The 26,284-nt window shown below is 43.8% G+C and overlaps 1 protein-coding gene across 1 annotated transcript in view; it reads left to right on the top strand.

The window, feature by feature from the left end:
* Positions 1 to 26,284, top strand: part of DCHS2 (dachsous cadherin-related 2) — a 125,249-nt gene that overhangs the window by 43,912 nt on the left and 55,053 nt on the right. The window contains exons 2-3 of the mRNA XM_075750684.1: positions 2,303 to 2,494; positions 12,780 to 13,011. Coding sequence (XP_075606799.1) covers positions 2,303 to 2,494; positions 12,780 to 13,011 — 424 coding nt within the window. The remainder of the gene's footprint in view (positions 1 to 2,302; positions 2,495 to 12,779; positions 13,012 to 26,284) is intronic.

The raw sequence follows: 26,284 nt of genomic DNA, 5'->3' as shown, positions 1-26,284 counted from the left end.
TACAAGGCTGGTGAAATACATGTGTTGTAGACTTGATTGCTGTAAAGCATTTTTAGAGCCAGATCTTTGTTCCGCTGAAGTCAAGTGTGAGTTTTGCCTTTACCTTACCCAGAACGAGTGGTTGGACTGGGATCAGGAATAGCTGTGCATTGCGCCCGGTGCTGCAGCCGTGGGATGCAAACTGTGAGGGCGTGAAAGGAGCCTGAATGGCTCTGTAGGCACAGGGCTCCCGTGGAGGAGCTTTTTATTTGCACTACAGAAACTCTGGTATAATGGCCTTCAGTGCTGAGAGAGCTGTTTTCAGGGGGGAAAGATGCATTGGAATTATGTGATGCAATTACAGTCACAGTGATACCTCTTCTGAAATACTGCAAATCTCATGCATCCCATGCAGAAATGGAGAAGTCTACAGGGTGCTTAAAAACAAAAAACCGCTACAAGCCAAAAAAAAAGAAGAATCAATTGAAATAACATATGTACCTTTTGGGCTACCTAACATTTTAAAATTCTGATGGAGGTAACTGGCCTGCAGTAAGTTTTAGCTTTATAAGTTGCCTTGGCACTTTTTATATGGTTTTCCTTTCCCCACTTCTATGCTTTTCAGCCTTCCCAAGCCATGTTTTTGTTCATTTGGTTTTAATACAATCCCAGTTCAGTATCTTAATGCCAAAACAATTCCTCTGTGGGCAAAGAAGTGAGCATGTGATGAAGGCACTGACTGGTCTTTCAGGCCATGTTTGTACTAGTAAGAGAGGCCGCCAAGGGCTGTTCCGGGGCCCTAAGACCAAATGACCTGGCACAGCTTGTGTCCATGTAACCTCCTCTTGGGCACAAGGAGATGGGTATTAAATACCCCTGAAACCTTCTCTTCTCCAGGCTAAACAAGCCCAGTTCCCTCAGACACTCCTCACAGGGCATGTGTATATGGTAAAGGAAAAGCCTATTGTTACGGTAAACACTGATTAAAAAATTTTAAAGGGTATGTTGATTTCTGCACACACCCCTCCCTCCACCCCGCATCAAAAGAAAGATTTTTTAGTGTTAGAAAAAAGCTTTCGGGTATGTTCTATATTAAAACTTAAAATCACCTGATGGTTTTAAATTATTGAGATATTTTAATGCTTTCTAGACTAGTCACTTCCTTAATCGCATGTTCAGCTAAAGAACATTGACCCTACCTTTTGCGTGGTGCCTTGTGAGTCCTTTAAAACTCAGCTGAGGGAATGTGATGCAGCATGTTGAAAGCCACCCCAAGTTTTCACAGGCTTCTGAAACCATCTTACGTACGTCTAGCATACTGGTCTAGTCTGGTCCCTTGGTAACACAAGAAGGGCCCTGCTCCAGCCTCTAACCATCACCCATTTAGGTTTTCTCCTGCCACTCATTTTCCTTGTCAGCAGGACTTAGTGTATACGTGTATTTTCCATTTGATGCCAGGTAGTCGCAGAGGAATCTCCCTCTGAAGGAAGCCTTTCTTTAAAGTACTTATTTACAACATTTGTTTGGGATTTACAGCAGAATTCACGCTGCTTTTTAGATGTACTTAATATAGCTGAAAAGAAAATATGTTAGTCATCTTGTTTGTCATTCAGCAGTTATAGTGACATGCAAGACTACACTGGCAAGGTAATTAAGTCTCTCACAGGGACTTACTGCAGTGTGTGCATCTCTTACTTTGTGCTGTGCATGCATGTGATGGTCACGTTTAGTTGTGTTGGTAGAGCTCTGGCTCCTCAGAGAGAGGACTGGAGATTAAAACCTGTTCCAGTCCTTAACTTGTTTGGATCACTGGCACCAAGCCCTCTTTCAAATGAAGTACAAATTTAAGCTCTGGGGAATCATTTAGAAAATACATTAGGTAAAAATGTCCTGCAGCACTTTTCTGATCTGTGTGTGATGTGGTTTTCATTAGATCTACCTCTGCTGGTAAAAATAACATGAAGGGAAAGTAGCTTAAGGTATGGCCTACTAACATGGCTTAATATGTATGGCTTTTCCCGTCATGGGAACTCTACTTGGTTGAGGTAATTATTGGCAGATAAACAAGTAATGTTACAGCTGAGGTCTAATTGATCTTATATACTTGTTGCAATAATTATGCTGTCAGTAGCTGAGTCGTCATTTTATAAACTGCAGACAGACAGCTAAGGTAGCAGAGTGTGGTTGTATTTATTGTGTGTATGCATGTTTGCTTTTAAAACACAAACAGATCTCTTTAAAACAGAGTGTCTGTGACTTTTTGTTTGAATGAGCAAGTAATGATTTTGCTGGTTTTATTTTTACCTCTGTTGTTTCCTTGCAGGTCAAGGCAACAGATGCAGATGCTGACCAGTTTGGTGAAATTGAGTATTTTCTTTATGATGGATTCCATTATTATGAAAAATCCAAAGCCTTCCAGATTGATCCACGTACTGGTCAGATCTGTGTATCTCAAGATATTGACAGAGAAGGAGATCCAACCACTTACGATCTCTTAGTAAAAGCTACGGATGGGGTAAGTTTTGCCCTTCCATACTGCCGGATTTGTGAATATGTTTGCAAATTTGGATGTGCTGTATACTTTTAAAGGAGAAAGGAGTATGTGAAAATTGCATGATTTAGAATAAAATTTCTTATCCCTATGGAGGGCAGAATGTGATCCTTCACAAAGCTTAAATTTTGACAAAAATTGATAAAATTGGCTGTGCAATCCAAAATCACTACTGAACAAGTTGTTGAAAACCATTTTTAGGACGTGTTAGTGCTTGCTGATTTTCCTCCCCCTCTTGGAAGCGGTGGACTCCGGGTTACCTCTGTTCCCTGCTTTCAAGATGATGTCAGAGTAATAAACCACCAGAACTGTCTGGCTACTGTGGGTGCGAGTTGTTTTCCTGGATAACTTTCCTCATCCGTTCTAGCCAGCTGATGCCATTGCTGCTGCAGTGGCTGGGCACAGCCTCCCTGTAGCAGCATGTCTGAAATTCTTCCAACTTTACAGGGGGAACTCGTGCTTGGAAATAGGTGTTCATGGTACCCTGTGAGGGCAGGGTAGTTGTGTGTGCCTGAAATTGTCCATTTCAGATCTCTGTTTGGCCAGGAGAGCGAGATGTTCATTGTGATGGTGACACATTGAGATGTCTGGGTGTGGATGCTTGGTCTACCAGGTGCCACATAACAAAAAATTTTAGTAACCTGACTCCTGAAAAGGACTGGAAGAAAATAATTCCTAGGGTCATTTTGTTATGAAAATATCCAAGGGTAGTTGCAATGAGAGGCCTGGAAGGAGACCAGCCAGTATTTTTCTTAACTTTCTTCAGCTTTAATAGCGAACTGTGAAGAGGCTGAAGAAAAAGGTTAATGGTTGGTTGCAAATGTTAAAATTAACATAATGACAGGTTTTTTTAAAACTTACCGATTCATGTTATTCAGGTCACATTTTTGCAGCACAAATTTGAGCTGAAAAACATTGAAATTAAATTATTTCAAGCTACACAGTTGTCATTTCATACTTTGGATATTAAGCTTGTATTTAAGATATTGTCCTAAGCATGTCTAACATAAATTTTAAGATGTCTGTGCTTTTGCTACAGTACACTGAAGAAACTTGGTGAGCTATGACTTCCATATTCATAAGTAAATGAACTTACATAGCTGCAGTTGATGCTTGGTATTTATTGTTGCATTTTAAGAACGTAGTAGTTGAGAGTATGCTGTTGAATTTGGATATATGTGTAATAGTTAAGCAATTCATCTGCTTTTTTTCTTTAGCTATCACTATTCAGTGTTTATTTCAGAGGCTACAGAAGCATTATCTTTTATTAATAGTGCCTTTTCTTCCCCATAGATTTCTTTTGAGAAGAAACAATTATATAAGTATTTTTTGGTTGGTTGTGTGTTTGTTTCCTCGCTCTATCTTATTTGAACATCTAATAATTTAAGGATGTAAGTCTTTTTGTTAGGATAGTGTCTGTAATATTTCCAGCAGAAGTAAGTCTATGTGCCAATTTTGGAATTTCTCTCATTTGTGATTTCTGTCTTCAAAAGTCCTTTCCAGGCAAAATTTTATAGCATACACCCGAGTACAGATTTCCAAGTCTTGAAGAATAAATCAGTCAGTATTACAATGTATAACAGCAGAAAACTATATATTCTGTTATAGTTCATCACTTCATTTTTTTTTTCTCATATACATGGTTTGAAGCTGTAAAGAATGGTTTGAAAATGTGAAGAACACATATATGTATCTGGAATATCAAGGTTAGTCTTATTAATAAAGGCTAAATGAGAGCTGGATAATAGCAGTGAAATTCTGACAAGTTTCTCAGATATCCGTCTGGCCCAGAAGATTATTTTGAAAATGCAAAACAAAAAATAGGTTTACATGAAAAAAGCTTGATGCAATTTTTTTGGTTAAATTATTGCTCTAGAGATAAATCTTATGCCAAAAGTTAAAGGGAAGTGCCGATACATTGAAACTATAGAGTGTTCTGGTTTTAAATTGGTCTGTGACTTATCTCCTTTAAGGGACCTTGTGTTTTCAGAATTTCAGTAATGGGGAGGGGGGATTCAATTCTTGATTGCCTTGTCTGTGACAGACAAGACTTCATCTTTTTACTGGAACTCAGCACTTTGTAGATCTCATTGATTTCTCTTCTAAAAATCAGCTCATCTGACACCTAAATACTAAAGCATCTAAATTTAGTATTTATTATCAATTTTCAATATACATGAACTTATGTTGAGCCACTTTCCACTTTTACAGCAGATTTGTAGTAGGATATTTTATCTCCTGGCATTCTGCTGCTGATTTTGATGGATTAAAGATGTTAAGTGTGGGGCTCAAAGTAGAGGCTGTGATCAGGAAAGAAATGTGTACAGGAAAGACAGAGGAAGAGTGAGGGGTCACTGTTGACAAAGGGGAGGGAGGGAGATGGAAAGAAAAGAAAATAACAAAGTTAATTAGAAAGGAGGAGGAAAAGAAAGTATTTACCAGGTGGTGCTCAGTTTATCTTACAGCAAAACTATCAGTTTCCTCCACCTGTTCATGCCTACTCCATTACACGGTTTTGAAGCTCGTTGGTCATGTTTCTTAGGCACTGTGTAGAAAAAGTAATGGGAGAGCTGAAACTGCACACAAGAGCCCATGGAGAGGCAAGTGGAAAACAGATTCTGTTAAACTAATGTTAAATAAACATCCTGTGAGAGTTTGTGGGAGCGCTCGCACTGATTAGGTGGGGACAAGACTGATCATAATGTTAGTATTAGCCTTTTCAGCAGGCAGCACTGATTTTGGTCCCAAAGTCACTTACTTCACATACACATTTGGTGCTCCTCCTTGAAATACTTTTATAGGAGAAGAAATCATGTAGCTAGGTTTATAGAAGGGTGTTTGCACTGAATCCCACAGCACCTGCATCAAGCCTTCTCCTTGGGTCTGTGTCTGGACAGTGGCAGACTGAGAGCTGCTTCAGCAGTGAGGGTGACTCTGCTGTGGTTCACATGCCAGCTTTGTCGGGGACACCCCCCGTTCAAACTGCACCCTTAGTAGCAACAGCTGTATTTCTGCACTAGTGACAGATCAGAGACAATCTCAGTAGGGTAGGCATTTGAGGAGAGTCTGTGAATTTCAAGTCAGCTGAAGATTTCTTAATGATGTTAAAACTGTAAATTTTTTTCTCTTTGGAAAAAAAAAAGAAGAAAATCAGATTAAGGTATGTTGCTTGGGGAACCTTCAGAAACACTTAAGAGATTTAGATGAAGCATACTGTGAAATCAAGTCTTGCAAAAAAAAAAGAAAATATGGAAAACCAGGAATTCTAGTAAAAGTATTGTGTGATTTCAAAAGCAGTATACAGGACAAAAATACTACTTTTTGGGGTTGTATTTGTGCAAATTTGGTCTGATATGTTTTAATTCTTCTGTTGGGCTTTTTTTTTTTCTTGTTTGTTTTCATGATGTGACTGAAACGGACACTCCATTGTGTGTTTCTTCCCTGTTTGCTTGGGGGTCTCCGAACTACTACATATGTAAATTTATGCTTTTTGTGCTTGTTTTGTGTATTTCTGACTTAAAGAGCCTTAATGTGATTTCATTTTCATACAGGAAACCTTGTTTTTAACAGCACACATTTTTGCACAGTGGCAAATTTTATTGCTATGTATCATGCATAATTCAATCTTTTTGTTTATTCATTGGCATTTTTTATGATGCCTATCACCTCTTTCTTTCTTTCAACCAAATAAACAGTAATGCCTGCAGCTGTTAAAGAAAACCTGTCACAATCCAGAGAAATTTAATTGGAATAATGCTAATTTAAATTCTGTCTACCGGCATGTGTACTTTGTGCTTACAGACAACAATTGTCTGACCTTCAAAGCCAAAATCTCAAAGTTGCACAATCTTGGGGTTGGCGCACAATGAGGGGTGTTCAGGAGTGTCCAGCCTCAACTCTGGGAGGAGCTGGCCCACAGAGTTTTCTTTAAAAGGTGGGGAAGACCGGATGACCTACACTTGTGAGTGCCGCTACCAGGCATGGACCAATTCCAGCAACAAACAACTCTAGGTAGCACAGCGCCCATACCAGCATACCGACACTCTTCATCAGCGTGGCAAGAAGTTTCGAAAACTGCAGAGCACAGGCAGGGCGCTTTGTCCCCCACACTGTAAGGGGTGCCACACACCACATCTGTATACCCTGCTGAGACCCCAGAGGTTTGGGGTTTGGCTTGTGGGGTTTTTCTGATCTTTTCCCTTTGCAAAGTGGACTGCCTTGGCTTTGTTTTCTCCAAGTGAGGTCCTTCAGTGCTGTGATAGGATTGCCACTGATGATTTGAAAGCTGCCATTTAATGGTGGGAGGCTTTTTGGTGGGCTTGTTTGACAATCTATGCCACAATGCCTTTTTGTCATTTGGGGTTTGGCTTGTGGGGTTTTTCTGATCTTTTCCCTTTGCAAAGTGGACTGCCTTGGCTTTGTTTTCTCCAAGTGAGGTCCTTCAGTGCTGTGATAGGATTGCCACTGATGATTTGAAAGCTGCCATTTAATGGTGGGAGGCTTTTTGGTGGGCTTGTTTGACAATCTATGCCACAATGCCTTTTTGTCATTTTGCCTGTTTTATCCCATCTGACTCTGTTTTGGCATATCCCAGGATTCACCAGCATGTAGTGCTCCAGTTACCCTTTAAATGTGTCTATGCCCCGCAGCTTTTTTTCTTTCTCCTTGGGCACACTGAGAGAGAAGGATGGGTATTTTTGTTTGAGTTTTCTTTTTATTCTGGACTAAAGTGACAGCTTTTAGATGTTGTCAAGTTTGAAGATGCTTCAGTACATGTGTCTTGCATCCTAACTTGTTGGCCCAAGGAAGCCCTCTATGTGCTAAAGTCTCGCCCACTGTAGTGGTGCTTTGCTTTCCTCCCCGTCCCTCTGTTAGCTTTTGCCTGGACTAAGATCTGCTGGTTTGGGGCCATCTTTTCTCCAAGAGAAAGGTTGTCTGTGTCATAGAACAAACCCATGGAAATAATTTCTGCCAGGGAATGATGGGGATAAGCAGAAGAGCATGCGGCCTGCCTTGGCTCTGCAGCCCTTGGGCGGAGCTGTCTGACCTGGGGATGCAGCATGGATGGATACCATCCTGTACGCTCATCTGCTAGTCTGGGCCATGCCTTCCCTGCCCACGGGTTACAAGCTGCTGGAGGACAGTGACACAGTGGCACAGAGCTACAGGGCATGTCCAGTACTTGGGTTCAGACAGTGCTCTAGAGATCTTGAGAGTGCCGCAAGGCCTTGCGGGGTATCTGTTGTGACTGAGCTTGTGGTGTGTAGCACAGCAGGAAAAGTACTTTAGGCAGCAGGGAGGTGGTCTGCAGACCTGCAATGCAGGCAGATTCACTTGAATGAAACAGCCTGCCAACGGCGTATTGAACCTTTTGCAATGATTATGTAGCAGCCGAAAACCTGAAGTCCTAGAATTCCCTATAAAAGATACAAGGATGCTTCAGTTGATTAGTATTAAGATAATAAGACTTTTAATTGCCATCTTTTCTAGATTTCTATCGGACTCTTTAGTTTTTATCTTTTCTGGATTTTTTTTAAATCAGGTGTTTTGTATGCTGAAAACCACTTCAATATCAGATGCATTTGTAGAAACTAAAATAAAAAACTAAGGATTTCAAATACAGTGCTTTAAAGTAATCGTAAGTTGCATCTAACTGCATATACAAGTGCATCTGCTGAATATGAAGGTGCAGTTATATAGTAGGTTGTGATCACATCTGTACCGTATGCTCAGGATCGTCACTTATGGAGTTTACTCAGGATTATGTGCTTCCTTACATAGATGGGCATTACCACTTCTTGTTATGAAGCAAAATTCAGTGTAAATGCTTTGAGAATGTTTGCATAGGCAATTAAAGTGCACATATGCAAAAAATTGAGAGAGAGGCAAAGTTGAGCTTTTATGTATTGTGCATAAATCAGCCTTGCTGTCAAAGAAGTCTTGGCTAAAGCTGCCTCATAGTATTGACTCCAATACAATGCTTGGGTTTCTTCAAAACCGTGTATTTTGTACGTAATTGCATGTAATGACTTTCAAGGTCTGTTGCTCAGAATAGGAGCTTTGATATACTTAAGGTCAAGCAGCTAAACAGTTCACCTGAATAGTAAGAGTAAGTTTTTCTTTCATGAAGGTGTGTTTCCTTTTAAAAAAAGAACAAAAAATAAACAGGCATAATTCCCAATTTGACGTGATGAGATTGTAAGTGGATGTTTCATCATGGAAAGAAGAGACCAGGTTTGGGCTTCAAGGCTGAAGTGCAATGATACATTTTTGGGCGAATTTGTAGTGTATTCTGAACTCTTTCAATTTACATTACTTGCAGCAGATTATGAAATTGCCTGTCAACGTAGAGTATAGCATTACCACCACTTATGTTACTGCTCACCTTTAAATAGGTACCAAACAATCATTCATTAAACATGTAAACTCTGCCCGTTACGTAGGTTGGCATGTATTTAGACTCTGAAGAACCTCTAATAATACTGAAACCTTAGTGACTCTCTTCCTGTCTTTCTGCATAGAAAAATACTTTGTTCTTCATCTCTTGCTTTTTGGTAAACCACACTGTCCAATTTTCTTTGTCTTTTACATTTAAGCCATTGAAACATAGAGATAAGCATTTAACACAGGAAGAAGTTAAGGCTTTTGAAATAATTGGCAATGTCTCTCCATTTTGACAGCATTGCAACTTCAAGGTGACATAACTTTTAGGTTTAACAGGAAAAAAAAAAAGAAAATATGTCTTCATGTTAGGGATCCTGTATATCACAGTTTGGAATAAAAAATTGACAGCACAATTCAGTAACAAATGTTGGAGGCTGTAGTGGAAATCTTGATGAATTCTTAAGCGTTTTACAGCATCAAGATGAAGAAATACAGCTATTCAAAGTAGCACCATTTCTACTTATTAATCTAAAGAGTTTCTCCTGCCAAAGGCAGCATAACTTTTTTTTTTTGAGACATGATAAAGAGGTGAACTAATAGCTTTATATTTGCACACAAATTTGGTCCTGCCAAAGTACAGAAAATAGTACCTGCGGTTAATTTGACTTGGTGGTAGTTTATGTCCCCTTTTTGTTCCATGCAACACACAACTCTCAGGATTCTGACAAAGAAGCCGTTGTAACTGTGACCTTTGTTGCATCAGACAGCACAGCAATAGTTAAAAATACTTTAACATTTGAGAAAAGGGATTTCAAAACAAACAACTATGGTTTTCTGTTTCATATTTTGGAAGATCTGTGTTGTGCTTGCTTCTGATGATGAAGCAGTCTATGAAGTATGTCTGTGTGGTTAGAAATAGAAGCAGTTTGTTCCTTCTCACTTGGGATGATACTTAGATTTTCATAGCCAGAGCAAAATCTGGGCCGTAACCAGTTAATATTGTGAGTTAATATCTTACTTGACTCGTGTGAGGGCATAAACTGCTTCTTCAGGAAAAGAAGGATCCGTCTCCATCATAAAATTTGGTCTGTCTTCTGAGACGTTAGGTAGTTGGTAGGTCTCCAGCTTGCTTCCCCTGTATATTTAGAATTAATCGATTTCCAAAGACTTCGCAGTCTTTGCATAACTCCATAGGATAAATACAAATTGACTGAAGAGTGAGGTTTTTTTAATGTCTGCTTAGCAATAATGAAACTTGGAAGAAGAGATTTAACACAAGTTTTCACAAGTTTTTGCAGCTTGGTTTCATGCTGCTCCAAACTTTGCCTCTTTTTAGATGCTTTCTATTCCTGACCTCACTTCTTCCTTGGCTCTCTTCCATTAAAAATGTTTCTGATTCCTGTCCTAAAGTACCTGAAAGCTGTGGAGTCAGAGCATCATCAAGCCCATAGAGTGGGCTTGAACAGAGCACATAGGGCTCCCCTTTTATCTCCTGTGCAGGGCTTTCCTTTCCTGTGGAAATAAAGGTGTTGGATGGGGAAGGGGCCCCCTCTGAAGTCACGTTGGGGTGTTGGCAGTGAGCCTGCTAGATCTGCGTATCTCCACTTGCCCATATCAGCAAAGGGTTTCATGGCTGTCTCAGTGGTTTGAGGCTGATGCTGGCACAGTGCCCTTCACAGTGCTGGTCCCCAGGCACGTGTCCTGGCTGCTCGCTGCCTCCATGGCAGTGTGAGCCCTGGAAGCGTGCCATGCCTTATTTTCTTCAGAAGAAAACCCAAGCACACCAGAGGATGTGGGACAGATCTCCTAGTCTGCAGGTGAAACACAGATGCACAATGCACAGGACCGTCTTCATTTTCCACATACTTGAGCTTTCCTAGGAATGTCAACAGAGGTAATATTACTACCTGGAAGAAGGGAACAAAACAGAACAAAACAAAAATCCCTATGGAAATGTGGAAGAGAATGCTTGCAGTATTTTTTGCCCACAAGTAAGTCTGACCCTGTGGACATAATAAGCAAACTGTCAAAAATAGTGTTGGGAAAAGAGCCAGGCTGCAGGGCAAGTCTAAAGAAGTAGTATCCAGTCTGAATCATTGGACAGTGTCATGAAGGTCAGGTTTAAAAATAATTGACATGACCAGTTAGGTTGCAGAAATATGCAACCTAGTAGTTTCCGATATCATAGATACTGTGTCTGCAAAATTCAGTTTGGACTTGCTCAGCATAGCTTGTCACGTGTACACACCAACATCCCATCTGTGTCAGCGGTTTCCCTAAGTGACTAATTGGTACAAGCACAGCGCTCTCAGTGTGACTCTGAAGAGTATGGGCTTCTTCCTCCATCTATATCTTAATGTATTGTGTGCACCATGTGCAGGCTATATATATGTGTCTGGCTTTGCCTTTCTTGTACAGCTCAGTGCCCCAGCATTCACAGTTAGCTGCTTGCTTTTAAAAGTGTCTGTAGTTGTTACAGCTATAAAATAACCTTGGAAAAATAAACCCGTCTAAAGTGATGGAGGTAGTCCACAGGGAGTACAAGGCAGTGCCTTTGAGAAGCAAATTACCATTTGTTTCACTCAGGATCCTGTGGGGTCTACACTTCAGCACCCACAGAATTGTCTTTTTTTTCCAGATTGTCCCAAAGTCAGAGTTTTGCCATGGCAAATGGTGATTTTGCTGTAGCGTAGTTTGACAAGCCAGCTTGTAGTTGCTCCTCACTTCTCTGGTTTCACTGCAGAGAAAGGCTAAATGTGGTCCTGTGGCTGCCTGTCTGGTATTTCAGTGGGCTCTTGATGGGTGCCTGTAGCAGGAGCTTCAACCCTGTGGAGAGCAGCGCAGTGACCAGGTTGGGGTCGCAAAGAGATACGGTGCTGAAGCTGTGACCCAAGGCTTGGCTCTTTTCCCAGATCTTTTTGTGTAGGGGGAAAAAAAAAAAAAAGAGCAGAGGGGTTGAGCCAAGCCCCCGGGAAGGCACAGTGAGACCTCTTTCCCTGCAAAATCACAAACGCGAGGGAAATAAAATATAATCAGTTACGAATTTTACAGGAACAAATCACTTCAGTTATGTGCTTCAGTCACATTTGATATTGTTCTGTCTCTGTGCACAAAGTGAAGGTGGGGGTATGTAGACACACGCATGCATGCATATAGAGATATATATACACACACACTTACATATACACATATATGTGTAAACACACACAGACTGCATGAACAGAACTGCTTAAACCTGCCAGGGTGGTGAATTGAGGATAGGTCTTGCAGGCAGCAGTCTGACAGATTGGCATTTGGCTGTCTCGCCTTGCTCTGCTTTTAGCCTGTGTTCCTAATCAATAGTTGAAAAAGCCTCATATTTGCTGTTAGGATGGTCACGCTTTTAAATGTGAAAGATCCATCCATAGAAAGAAGTTATTCCCACTCTACTGGAGCACCACAGTCACCTGAGGGGCATGTGTTTCTGGGGCAGAAACACATGACTTTTATCTGTGAAGGAGTGAGTGGTGTTTAGGTGATTACAGTAAAAACACATGAGGTTAGACAAGCAAGGATTTGATATGTAGTGCTCGTTAGTATTAACAAAAATAACTTTGTGTTCAGGCCTCACTGTCATAAGAAGTTGAACTTCTTTGTGTACTCAACCCATTGGAGTTGTTCTGAGGATGTAGCTTGCCTGAATGCAGTATTTTTGGGTTTCACAGATGCCATAAGTTGTTTTTAACAGACGTTTTCATTGCTCAATATCATTGCAGCATGTTCAGTTTCCTAATGATGGGTTGAAGCCACATGTGCATCATTCTATTGTGTACACTTTTAAAATTGACCTTGTCTTCTGTTTTTATCTTTCTGATTTATCCAAAAGGGTGGGCTGAGTGCCCAAGCTTTTGTTCGCATCGAGATAGAAGATATTAATGATAATCAACCTGTTTTTGAGCAAGCCGTCTATGTGACAAGCATCAGCAGTCACACACAGCCAGGAACAGAGATCATCAATGTTGTTGCCACAGACAGAGATTCAGGAATGTATGGTGTTGTCACATACGAACTGGTCCCAGGAGAATTTTCTTCTTTTTTCACAGTGGATACATCGACAGGTACTGCACAAGTCTATGATTCAGAAAGACTATAATTATAAAACATGTATCTTTTCTTTGATGATGCTTTTTTTTATTTGGAGTCATGTCATCTAGTTGAAACTTAGATTCTACTGGAAAATAATTCTAGAGGAAGAGGGAGGATTTAAGTTTAACATGAAGCCTTTGTATTCGCTGGAATGAACAGGAGAATGGGAAACACAGTACATGCCAGTACAGTACAGGACAAGCAGTATGCCACTTATCTACTATTTTCAGCCATAAATCTATTCATCATTATAAGAAAAAATCAAAACATTATTTTTTACAATAACGTCTGAATTCCTGAAATGTTTAGGTCTCACTCTTGAGGAGCAATAAAAGACCCTTCATGATACTTTGTCTTTTCATTTCATCCCTCTGTTTCTGTCCTAATCTTCTTTCCCCACACTGTGCTAGAATAAGTCCCCATTCTGTTCACAGTCTTATAATATCCAGCTGCCTCCCTGTTTTGACTCAATGTTTCTGCCTTTTACATCCTGATGTGACTCTTCGTCTTGGTTTCTGGAGGGAGGTTCAACGAAGGAGTGACAATGAAAGCAAGAAAACAGTTATGGCAAAAGCAAATCTGGGTGAATTTTTTTCAAAGACAGGTTGAATCTCACAGATTGGATTACTTTTCCCATGGTCACAAAGCAGCCCCTGTAGTCTGCTCTCTAACCCCAAAATAGTTATCAACGTCAGCTGGAAAGAATGTGAGCAGTGTATTTACAAATGTCCACGGTGTCTTTCAGAGAGTGATTAGCTAAACTGCAGTTACCATTTTACTTGAGAGCCAGCCCTTGCATATGGCTGTATCCTGATCAATGGTTTTGCTTTGTGATGGTCATGGCACAGGGGATTATTTTATACATTTTAAGAATTTTTCTGGCTATTGTACCTGTGTATGTATTAGCTGTTTGGCATATGAAATGTTGCAAGGCTCTATTCTTTCAAACTGGTGCCTATTTTCATTTTCTTACACGGTCCCCAAAATACTCTGATGAACAGAAGAAACTAATCTTCTTAGGAAGTCAGTCTGCTTGTCTTGGCTATATCAGAATTTATTTAACTGTGGACTTTTAACTGCCTGTCAAATCAGATTCTCTGAGGCATAACTGATGCCAAAAATATATAGGTCAATCAATAATTAGGGAGCTGGATCTCCAGAGGCATTTAACTGGTGTGGTGGGTTGACCCTGGCTGAGGGCCAGGTGCCCACCAGAGCCGCTCTATCACTCCCCTCTTTCATTAGACAGGGGAGAAAAGGTAAAACTTACGGGTCGAGATAAGGACAGGGAGAGATCATTCTCTAATTATCATCACGAGCAAACCAGACCGAACTTAGAGAGGGAATTCATCTTATTTATTACTAAGCAAAACAGAGCAGAGGAATGAGAAATAAAACCAAAATCTTAAAACACCTCCCCCCACCCCTCCCATCTTCCCGGGCTCAACTTCACTCCCGGCTTCAACCTCCGCCCCCCCAGCGGCACAGGGGGACGGGGAGTGGGGGTTACGGTCAGTTCATCATGCGGTGTTTCTGCCGCTTCTTCATCCTCAGGGGGAGGACTCATTGTTCCCCTGCTCCAGCGTGGGGTCCCTCTCACGGGAGACAGTCCTTCACGGCCTTCTCCAACGTGAGTCTCCTCCACGGGGTGCAGACCTTCAGGAGCAAACTGCTCCAGTGTGGGTCCCCCACGGGGTCACAAGTCCTGCCAGCAAACCTGCTCTGGCGTGGGCTCCTCTCTCCACGGATCCACAGGTCCTGCCAGGAGCTTGCTCCAGCGCGGGCTTCCCACGGGGCCACAGCCTCCTTCAGGTGTCTCCACCTGCTCCGGCGTGGGGTCCTCCACGGGCTGCAGGTGGAATCTCTACACCCCCTCATCCTCCCTCCATGGGCTGCAGGGGGACAGCCTGCTTCACCATGGTCTTCACCACGGGCTGCAGGGGAATCTTGCTCCGGCGCCTGGAGCACCTCCTCCCCCTCCTTCTTCACTGACCTTGGTGTCTGCAGATGTTCTTACATCTTCTCCCTCCTCTCTCTGGCTGCAAAAGCTCTCTCTAACTGTTTTTGTCTTTCTTAAATATGTTATCACAGAGGCGCTGATTGGCTTGGCCTTGGCCAGCGGCGGGTCCGTCTTGGAGCCGGCTGGCATTGGCTCTATCAGACACAGGGGAAGCTTCTAGCAGCTTCTCACAGAAGCCACCCCTGTAGCCCCCCCCGCTACCAAAACCTTGCCACGCAAAACCAACACAACTGGTCATTTTTGAAACTGCCCCAAAGCAGGCTTGTCAGAGAGAGCCCCTGTGGATCATGCTGGCAGTACTGGCTTTGCAGTGGTCCTCCCTTTTGAAAGGCTTCTTCCTAGGAGTGTGACCTTTTGGCCTTTTTTTCCAGTTTTGGCACTTTATATAGGAAAAATGTCATGCTTAATCATGAAGACCATATAAGTTTATAAGTTACCATTATCTTACAGATCTATCATGGTATTTTATCAAAGGCAGAGCAAATGCAGGGTGAAGTTACTTGAGATCATTATTGCTGACATTTCATGATGAGAACAGCATTTAGGTCAGAGACACTATTCCCAACGTTATAGTACTTTGAATCTGATTGCACTTAATCAGATCTCCTGGGTAATTCACAAGGTCAGACTGTGTCTAACTTATTAATATTAATGGTATGTGGTGGGGGTTTTTTTCCTGAAGAATACACTTTTTCATTTTATATTCTTCCATGTCTGTTTACAATAGTGCTTATGCTCAGTCGCTGGTGAGCAGAATGATTTTTAGACTCTTAGCAAAAATAAACATTATAAACATTGCTGATTTATCACACAGGAGTTTTGCAATCTTTGCAGGTTAAAAAGCTGCGAAAGCTGTTTGGTATTCAGAGGAAGATGAAACAGGTGGCTGGCTGCTAGGGCCTTGAGCTCTTCCTCCTTACTGCTTGTTAGGACAGTGACATTTTCCAGTTTTCGTTGTGCTAAAGCTGTCTTCATGTGCTCTGATACATGGCCTAATTTAGATGTGTCTTTGAAGGTTATGTGAGGGACTTTATCTGGTTATGTGGGCTGCATTTTGTGAACAGAGGGCAATGGACAAGTATGACAAGAAGTAGGAGTTCTTCAGGAGAGGGATCCCCAAACCTGTAAGGCAAACAAGATCATATTACAGTTTTGGTCTTTGGTTTTCTGATCTGGTGGATGTGCAGTCTGTTACTGATGTGTTCTGCAGGTTTTTTTCCAATTTGCAGTATCATGTATTCTGTTTTATCTGCTCTTGGCACTATTAGAGGATGTAAAAGGAGGCACAGCAATGGTGTTGAAGTCTTCCGTGAATTTGCCTTCCTGATAAGTTTGTATTTTAAATGATTAATTTTTCTCACTGATAGAACATGTAGAAATCATAGAATCATAGAATGGTTTGGGTTGGAAGGGACCTTAAAGATCATCTAGTTCCAACCCCCCTGCTGCAGGCAGGGACACCCTCCACTAGACCACGTTGCCCAAAGCCTCATCCAGCCTGGCCTTGAACACTTCCAGGGAGGGGGCCTCCACAACCTCTCTGGGCAACCTGTTCCAGTGCCTCACCACTCTAGCAGGAAAGAATTTCTTTCTAACATCTGATCTAAATCGACCCTCCTTCAGCTTGAACCCATTACCCCTTGTCCTGTCACTACACTCCCTGATAAACAGTCCCTCACCAGCTTTCCTGTAGGCCCCCTTCAGGTACTCGTAAGCTGCAATTAGATCTCCCCGGAGCCTTCTTTTCTCCAGGCTGAACACCTGGAGAACTGGAACTCTCTCAGCCTGTCCTCATAGGAGAGGTGCTGCATCCCTCTGATCAGCTTCATGACCCTCCTCTGGACTCACTCCAACAGCTCCATGTCTCTCCTGTACTGGGGCCCCCAGAGCTGGACGCAGTACTCCAGGTGGGGTCTCACAAGAGCGGAGTAGAAGGGCAGGATCACCTCCCTCGACCTGCTGGTCACACCTCTTTTGATGCAGCCCAGGACACGGTTGGCTTTCTGGGCTGCAAGCACACACTGCTGGCTCATGTGGAGCTTCTCATCCATCAATACTCCCAAGTCCTTCTCCTCAGAGCTGCTCTCAATCCATTCCTCGCCCAGCCTATAGTCATGCTTGGGATTGTGCCGACCCATGTGCAGGACCTTGCACTTGGCCTTGTTGAACTTCATGTGGTTCGCATAGGCTCACCTTTCCGGCCTGTCAAGGTCCCTCTGGATGGCATCCCTTCCCTCCAGCGTGTCGACCACACCACACAGCTTGGTGTTGTCGGCAAACTTGCTGAGGGTGCACTCGATCCCGCTGTCCATGTCGCCGACAAAGATGTTAAACAGTGCCGGCCCCAGTACCGACCCCTGAGGAACACCACTCGTCACTGTTCTCCACTTGAACATTGAGCCGTTAACCACAACTCTTTGAGTGTGACCATCCAGCCAATTCCTTATCCACCGAGTGGTCCATCCATCAAATCCACGTCTCTCCAATTTAGAGACAAGGATGTCGTGCAGGACAGTGTCAAATGCCTTGCACAAGTCCAGGTAGATGATATCAGCTGCCCTTCCCTTATCCACCAACGCTGTAACCCCACCATAGAAGGCCACCAAGTTTGTCAGGCACGATTTGCCCTTAGTGAAGCCGTGTTGGCTGTCACCAATCACCTCCTTGTTTTCCATGTGCCTGAGCATAGTCTCCAGGAGGGTCTGCTCCATAATCTTGCCAGGCATGGAGGTGAGACTGACCGGCCTGTAGTTCACTCGGTCTTCCTTTTTACCCTTCTTAAAAATGGGGGTTATGTTTCCCCTTTTCCAGTCAGTGGGAAATTTGCCGGGCTGCCAGGACTTCTCAAATATGATGGAGAGTGGCCTGGCCACTTCATCCGCCAGTTCCCTCAAGACCCGCGGATGCATCTCATCAGGTCCCATGGACTTGTGCACCTTCAGGTTCCTTAGATATTCTCAAACCTGATCTTCTCCTACAATGGGCAGTTCTGCATTCTCCCAGTCCCTGCCTTCTGTGACCTGGGCAGTGTGGCTCAAGCATTTGCCCTTGAAGACTGAGGCAAAGAAGTCATTGAGTACCTCAGCCTTCTCCATATCCTGGGTAACCAGGTCACCCATTTCATTCTGGAGGGGCTCCACATTTTCCCTCGTCCTCCTTTTATCACTGACATACCTAAAGAAGTTTTTCTTGTCCTTGACATCCCTGGCCAGACTAATTTCTATCAGGGCTTTGGCTTTCCTAACCTGCTTCCTGGCTCCTCGGACAGTTTCTCTGTATTCTTCCCAGGATACCTGCCCTTGCTTCCACCCTCTGTAGGCTTCCTTTTTTTTTTTGTCTTTGCCCAGGAACTCCTTGTTCATCCACAGGGGCCTCTTGGTGTTTTTGCTTGACTTCCTCTTTGTTGGGATGCATTGCTCCTGAGCTTGGAGGAGGTGACTCTTGAATATTAGCTAGCTGTCTTGGACCCCTCTTCCTTCCAGGGCTTTGTCCCATGGTATTCTACCAAGCAGATCTCTGAAGAGGCCAAAGTCTGCTCTCCTGAAGTCCAGGGTAGTGAGCTTGCTGCGCACCCTTCTTGCTGCCCTAAGGATCCTGAATTCCACCATTTCGTGGTCACTGCAGCCAAGGCTGCCCTTGAGCTTGACGTCCCCTGCCAGGCCCTCCTTATTGGTGAGAATAAGGTCCAGCATGGCACCTCTCCTCGTGGGCTCCTCTATCACTTGGAGGAGAAAGTTGTCATCAACACATTCCAGGAACTTCCTGGATTGCTTACGCTCAGCTGTGTTGTCCCTCCAGCAGATGTCAGGGTGGTTGAAGTCCCCCATAAGGACCAGGGCTTGTGAGTGTGAGGCTGCTCCTATCTGCCTATAGAGCGCTTCCTCTGGTCAGGTGGCCTGTAGCAGACCCCCGCTATGATGTCCCCTGCCCCAGTGCTCCCTTTAATCCTGACCCATAGGCTCTCGGTGGGCTCCCCATCCATCCCCAGGTGGAGCTCCATGCACTCCAGCTGGTCATTGACATAGAGGGTGACACCCCCTCCTTGCCTGCCCTGCCTGTCCTTCCTAAAGAGCCTGTACCCTTCTATCCCAACACTCCAGTCATAGGAGCTGTCCCACCAACATCTCTGTAATGCTAATAATGTCATAGCCTTGCAGGCACACACACGTGTCCAGCTCCTCTTGTTTATTCCCCATGCTCTGTGCATTCGGGTAGAGGCATTTCAGTTGTGCCCCCGATGAGGCTGACTTATTGGCTGGGGTGGCTGGGATACTTTTGATGCATCTTCCCAGCGTTACCCCGTTGGATCCTGTTGCATCCAGAGCCCCCGGCTCGTCTCCTCTAGGTTTTGAGCATGCTGTGGTGCATCCAGAATGTCTCTGAGCAGTAGTCCGAGGGCCTTCGCCAGCGCCCCATCCCTCCAACCTGGGCACATCATCCCACAACGTGTCGCTGGCAAGCCTGATGTTATCCCCCTCTCCCTTCGAGCCTAGTTTAAAGCTCTGTCGATGAGCCCCTCTAGGGCAAAGATCCTCTTTCCCCTTTGAGAGACATGAATCCCATCAGGGTTCACCAGGCCTGGTGCCGTGTAGGCCACCCCATTGTCAAAGAACCCAAAGTTGTGGTGTTGACACCAGCCATGGAGCCATGCATTTATGGACTGCATCCGCCTGTTCCACCCACCATTGCTGCCCTCAACTGGAAGGAGGGAGGAGAATATTACCTGCGCCCCCGAATCCTTCAGTGACTGTCCTAAGAGCCTGAAGTCCCTTTTGATCGCTTTCATGGTACATGTCTCTGCTTCATCCCCACCCACATGGAGGAGCAGCGGTGGGTAACAGTCAGAGGGCTGTACCAGGCTGGGGAGTTTCCTAGCGATGCCCTTGACACGGGCCCTGGGGAGGCAGCAGACTTCTCTGAGAGGGTCTGCCCTGCATATCGGTACCTCTGTACCCTTCAGAAGGGAGTCCCCTATGACTATAACTCTCCTTTTTTTCTTTGTTGGGGTGGTCATGACCTGAGGCATGGGCCTTTTGGGCCTAGGTGCTACCTCTGGAGTAGCTTGACTGTCATCCATATCCTCGCTCGAGTGACCTTCCACAGCCAGAGCCTCGTACCTGTTGCACAGAGGTACGTGGGAAGGCAAGGTGGGTGAGGAGGGAAATGTTCGCCTCCTGCATCGCGCGTGCACTTGTTTCCATTCACTCCCCTCTTTGAGGCTGCTGCCTTCTGCCTGGCAAGGGGAGGATACAGGCTCCCCTTCACTTTGGCTTTGGTCTGTTAGCTGTCACTGTTTCTGCCTCAGGGAGGGTAGAGCTTGGCTCCATCAGTCTCTCTCTCTCTCTCCGCCTCTCTAATGCTCCTTAACCTCTCCACTTCTTCACGGAGTTCTGCCACCAGGCTGAGCAGATTGTCCACCTGGTCACACCTCAGGCAGCCAATCTCACTACTGCTTTCCCCTGCCGGTGCCAAGCTCAGACGCTCCCTGCAGCCTGAGAGCTGGGTGGCTGCATGCTTCCGTGGCAGCTCTGTCTGTGTTGCAACATGCCTTCTGGCGAGCACAGAGCTTAGGGCTTTCTGCCTGGTGGGTGCCATGGCTGAGCTCCTTCTATGGGAGAGTGATGACCACCAGTGGACTCTCCTCTTGAGCAGGTAGACTGACTAGGCCCTGCCCGCTCTCCCTGAGGAAATGAGGAAAGAAAATGAGTGCATTAGTCTTTTTGACTTACTGTGTTTATTATAGCCCTTGGCATTATACTAGAAGTGGACAGATATTTTCAGTATCATGAGATGTCAATTAATTAGTAGCTAACGGTTTGTCACATTACAGTATGTTAAAATCATATGCAAGATGATGCTGTTCTCCATGGCATATATAATTTCTATTTTATGGCATCTAGATTGTGGATTTGAACATTTATCTCACTGTAGCTTTCTTTGGGGGTGTTTTTGGAGAGCCTGCACTTAGAATACTCACTAAAGATTCTTTTTTTTCCCTCATTCCCTTTTTCGTTTTCAAAAGATAAAAGATACAATAATAAAAGCAAAACCATAACCTGAATTCTTCACCACTGTAGCTTGCTTCTGGCTGTTGCTTTGTTAAAGGAATTGTATGGATGTATCAAGAAATTTTTTAGCTTTGCATAGTGTGCTGTTGTGGTGGGTTGACCCTGGCTGAGGGCCAGGTGCCCACCAGAGCCGCTCTATCACTCCCCTCTTTCATTAGACAGGGGAGAAAAGGTACAATGAAAAAAAAAAACAACTTACGGGTCAAGATAAGGACAGGGAGAGATCATTCTCTAATTATCATGACGAGCAAAACAGACCGAACTTAGAGAGGGAATTCATCTTATTTATTACTAAGCAAAACAGAGTAGAGGAATGAGAAATAAAACCAAATCTTAAAAACACCTCCCCCCCCCACCCCTCCCATCTTCCCGGGCTCAACTTCACTCCCGGCTTCAACCTCCGCCCCCCCCCCAAGCGGCACAGGGGGACGGGGAGTGGGGGTTACAGTCAGTTCATCACGCGGTGTTTCTGCCGCTTCTTCATCCTCAGGGGGAGGACTCATCGTTCCCCCGCTCCAGCGTGGGGTCCCTCTCACGGGAGACAGTCCTTCACGGCCTTCTCCAACGTGAGTCTCCTCCACGGGGTGCAGACCTTCAGGAGCAAACTGCTCCAGCGTGGGTCCCCCACGGGGTCACAAGTCCTGCCAGCAACCCTGCTCTGGCGTGGGCTCCTCTCTCCACCCATCCACAGGTCCTGCCAGAAGCTTGCTCCAGCGCGGGCTTCCCACGGGGTCACAGCCTCCTTCAGGTGCCTCCACCTGCTCTGGCGTGGGGTCCTCCACGGGCTGCAGGTGGAATCGCTACACCCCCTCATCCTCCCTCCATGGGCTGCAGGGGGACAGCCTGCTTCACCATGGTCTTCACCACGGGCTGCAGGGGGATCTCTGCTCCGGCGCCTGGAGCACCTCCTCCCCTCCTTCTGCACTGACCTTGGTGTCTGCAGATGTTCTTACATCTTCTCACTCCTCTCTCTGGCTGCAAAAGCTCCCTCTAACTGTTTTTCTCTTTCTTAAATATGTTATCACAGAGGCGCTGATTGGCTTGGCCTTGGCCAGCGGCGGGTCCGTCTTGGAGCCGGCTGGCATTGGCTCTATCAGACACAGGGGAAGCTTCTAGCAGCTTCTCACAGAAGCCACCCCTGTAGCCCCCCCGCTACCAAAACCTTGCCATGCAAAACCAACACAGCTGTGTTCACAATACAGGATATCATACCAGCTGGTCAGCCACTGACTGTATAGAATATATATCAGTGGTGCTTTTTGATACATAGATATTATGAGGTTAAGCCACATCCAAGCTCCTTGAAGGGGCTTCATCTCTTCTTTCAAGCACTGTGACATGTGGATGTCATATATAGATAAATTCAGTGGGAGTGGGAAGGAAGAGCCTTTCATTGAGCAGATAGATATTCCATTAAAAGTCTTTTGAATTCTAAACAAGTCTTTATTCATGGTATTTGTTTGCTATTTTAGCTTTTAGATACCGCATTTATTGTTTGCAATATGGTCTTATATTCATAAATAACATTTATTGCATTTCCTTTTGAGAAAAAATTGAAACAAAGTATTTTTCATTTGATTGATGATAGACTGTCCACAAGAAAAACCACTGTAAGAACTGGGGAACTAGAAAAATGTATGGATAGGGAACTGTAAACCAGTTCCTCTGCTAGTTCGTGACTCTTTCTATCGTTTGTTTCTAGTGTTGGTGTAAACAACATCTTGGCTTCATTATGTTTCCTTTTGTAGATATCTGATCCATGCATGATCTATGAACAGCACTTGCGAATTGATTAGAACAGAGCAACTTGAAGAGCTCTTCTGGCTAAGAAACTGTTTGAGCTATGTTTGTTTATTTTCCCCATCATTATCTAACAAGCTATCTGAAAGTCAATGTATATACAGTTATGGCTGAGCAGGTAATTAAAGATGTAAGTCACAGGATACAATCACAAGCATGGCAGAAAACCTATGCAGTGCTTACCTTGAAGACTTTGGGATTAACAATTGAATTTCTAAACTTTCATTATGATACAAGCATTAATATTTTTTCACTCAAGGGTGTATGATTAGTTTTTCCATTGATCTTAGTGATATCCTTCTTGAGAGCTAGATGAAAAGATGGTTATCATCTTACTGTAGCCCTGGTTCAAGGAAGCTGTTTCAAATCAACAAAATTAATAATAGTCTTTGAAAATTATTTTGATTCAGTGTGACTTCATCCTGTCAGTCTTCAGGTAAATGGTCTGTTCATATACTTAGAACAACTCCCCTAGCTAGTCCCTGGGTACAGAGAAACTCTTGTGAAGGCTTAGTAAAAGGCAGCAGCCATTGATTTGTGTTTATTTGAAGATATTAGTGATTTAAATCTGATATGAAAAGGATGTAGAGAAAGTAGCATTCACCCAGTGTACGTTACAGCAGTATAAGCATTTAACTTGGCTTCTCTGCTTCTTTCGACTATATAAGATATTTAGGCTTATGTTTCTGTGAATCCTACCTAAATTAGGTGGCTAAAGCAGAGGCTATGACCTTCCTCCTTTTTATTTTACTGAGAATATTTCTGTGAGTGGAAAGGGCTGACCCTGGCTGGAGGGCAGGTGCCCACCAAAGCCACTCTATCACTGCCCTCCTCAGCTGGGCAGGGGGAGAAAATATAATGAAAGGCTTGAGGGTCAAGATAAGGACAGGGAGATCACTCAGCAATTACCGTCACAGGCAAAACAGTCTTGGCTCAAGGAAATTAATTTAATTTATTGCCAATCAAATCAGAGTAGGGTAATGAGAAATAAACCCAAATCTTAAAATACCTCCCCCCTACCCCTTCCTTCTTCCCAGGCTCAACTTCACTACCTCCCCCTCCCCCTCAGTGGCACAGGGGGATGGGAAATGGGGGTTGCAGTCAGTACATCACACATTGTCTCTGCCACTCCTTCCTCCTCAGGGGAAGGACTCCTCACACTCTCCCCTGCTCCAGCCTGGGGTCCCTCCCACGGGAGACAGTCCTCCACCAACTTCTCCAACATGGGTCCGTCCTGCAGGCTGCAGTTCTTCACAAACTGCTCCAGTGTGGGTCCCTTCCACAGGGTGCAGAACTTCAGGAAAAGACTGCTCCAGCGTGGGTCCCCCCACAGGGTCACAAGTCCTGCCAGGAGCCTGCTCCAGCGTGGGCTTCCCATGGGGACACAGCCTCCTTCGGGCATCCACCTGCTGCAGCGTGGGGTCCTCCAAAGGCTGCACGTGGATATCTGCTCCACTGTCATTCTCCACGGGCTGCAGGGGGACAGCCTGCCTCACTGTGGTCTTCTCCACAGGCTGCAGTGGAATCTCAGCTCCAGCACCTGGAGCACCTCGTCCCCCTCCTTCTGCACTGACCTTGGTGCAGAGTTGTTCCTCTCACACCTTCTCACTCCTCTCTCTAGCTGCAATTGCTCCTCGTGTTGGTTTTTGGTTTGTTGGTTTTTTTCCTCTTCTTTGCTATGTTATCCCAGAGGCGCTACCACCATGGCTGATGGGCTTGGCCTTGGCCAGCAGCGGGTCCATCTTTGGGCTAGCTGGTGTTGGCTCTGTCGGACATGGGGGAAGCTTCTAGCTGCTTCTTGCAGAAGCCACCACTGTAGCCGCGCCCCCCCCCCCCCCCCCCCCCCCCAATCTTGTCATGCAAACCCAATATAGTGAGGAATTTGGAGATCTTTTCCATTGACTTGAAGATACTTGGATCAATCTTTTGCCATAATATCATCTGTTACTTATTTACGCCAGAAAATACCTATTGAATACAACAGAGAAGCCTTGTTACAAGACCCGGTCAGTAGTTTGGCATTAATTTTTTTTTTTCTGCACAAAAGTACAGCTTTGCAAAATGAGCATTCTTTTGAGGAAGTTTTGACTTGCTAAAAAAATAATTAATTTCCTCTAAGATGCATTCTGATTTCTTTTTAACTGAACAGTATGGGGAATCATGCAACTAAAATGTCCTGTAAGAAGTGTAGAGCAGTCTACAACCTTGGTCTGTTGGAGAAGAATAAAAGCAGGAATACACCGGAAGGCCACGCATAATTTAAGAATATAAGAATTATTAACTTAATCAGCCAAAAGGCAGATTTAAGTCCAGCATCTTATCTCTTAACAGTGCCTGGTAATGGATGCAAAAAGAGGGGTTAAGTGTAGAGCTTGTGCAGAACAGTCCCTCCACTGATATATTTTTCTTATTTTGGCAGTGTGCAATTTAGTGCTGTACTACTTCCATTACTGTACTATGGCACCATATGTAAATGCGATTTAATGTCAAACTGACTTGAAATAAACTTTCTGATTTGGTTCAGAGCACCAGAATAGATTCATTCCTGTTAAGGATGTTGACAAGTTTTGTTTTATTGAAGAAAATGGAAATGTTGTTGTTTAACAGTCACATCATAGGAGATTTTCACTGCATGAAAAAGTTTTGCTTTGTTTTTATTACACTACAGGTTGAAAACAAAAATCAAAATACCAAAATTTCTTTTTGAGGAAAAAAAAAATGCCAAACTTTACTTAATTCCAAATACTATACAATGTTTAATATATAGCAGATTGTAATATGCATCAAAGTAAAATGGGGATGCATCCTTTTTAAAGAAAACAAGGCCATTTTTGTGATGATTAATGATGTTTTCATATAGTATTGTAGGAAAAAATAGTTTATTTTTAAACTACTTTTGGCATTTTCATGCAGCATGTAGTACATTTGCTAAACATATGAAGAGGTTCACATAAATAACACTTAAAATTAGGAATGTTTTATTTTGGAACATTTTGAGGCCACTTTTTTTTTTAAACTGCAGTTTCTTCAATTACTGTTTTTCTGATCTTTCATATGAAATTGATAACATACTCAGAATGCTGCAAATCAGAGGAATATGTCTTAGACAGTGGTTTAGCTTCACTAAGTTTTCACTGAGTAATGCGTGGACTTTTACCTTAACTGAGATCTCATTTAATGAGAAATCTAACATAAAGAATACAGAAAACAGTATATTCTCCTTGAAGCACACAAAATTTGCCGTATAAGTGTGAGTGTGCAGATTTTGGCCCTGAAAGAAAGCTGTGTAGCTGAACAGCATGAAAAAATATCCATAGTGCCAGCTCTTAATGTTTGTGTCTCTTTTTTCTTTTATGA

This window comes from Balearica regulorum, chromosome 4 (assembly GCF_011004875.1).
Source record: "Balearica regulorum gibbericeps isolate bBalReg1 chromosome 4, bBalReg1.pri, whole genome shotgun sequence".
NCBI lineage: Eukaryota > Metazoa > Chordata > Aves > Gruiformes > Gruidae > Balearica > Balearica regulorum.
This window is presented reverse-complemented; position numbering and strand designations above follow the sequence as displayed.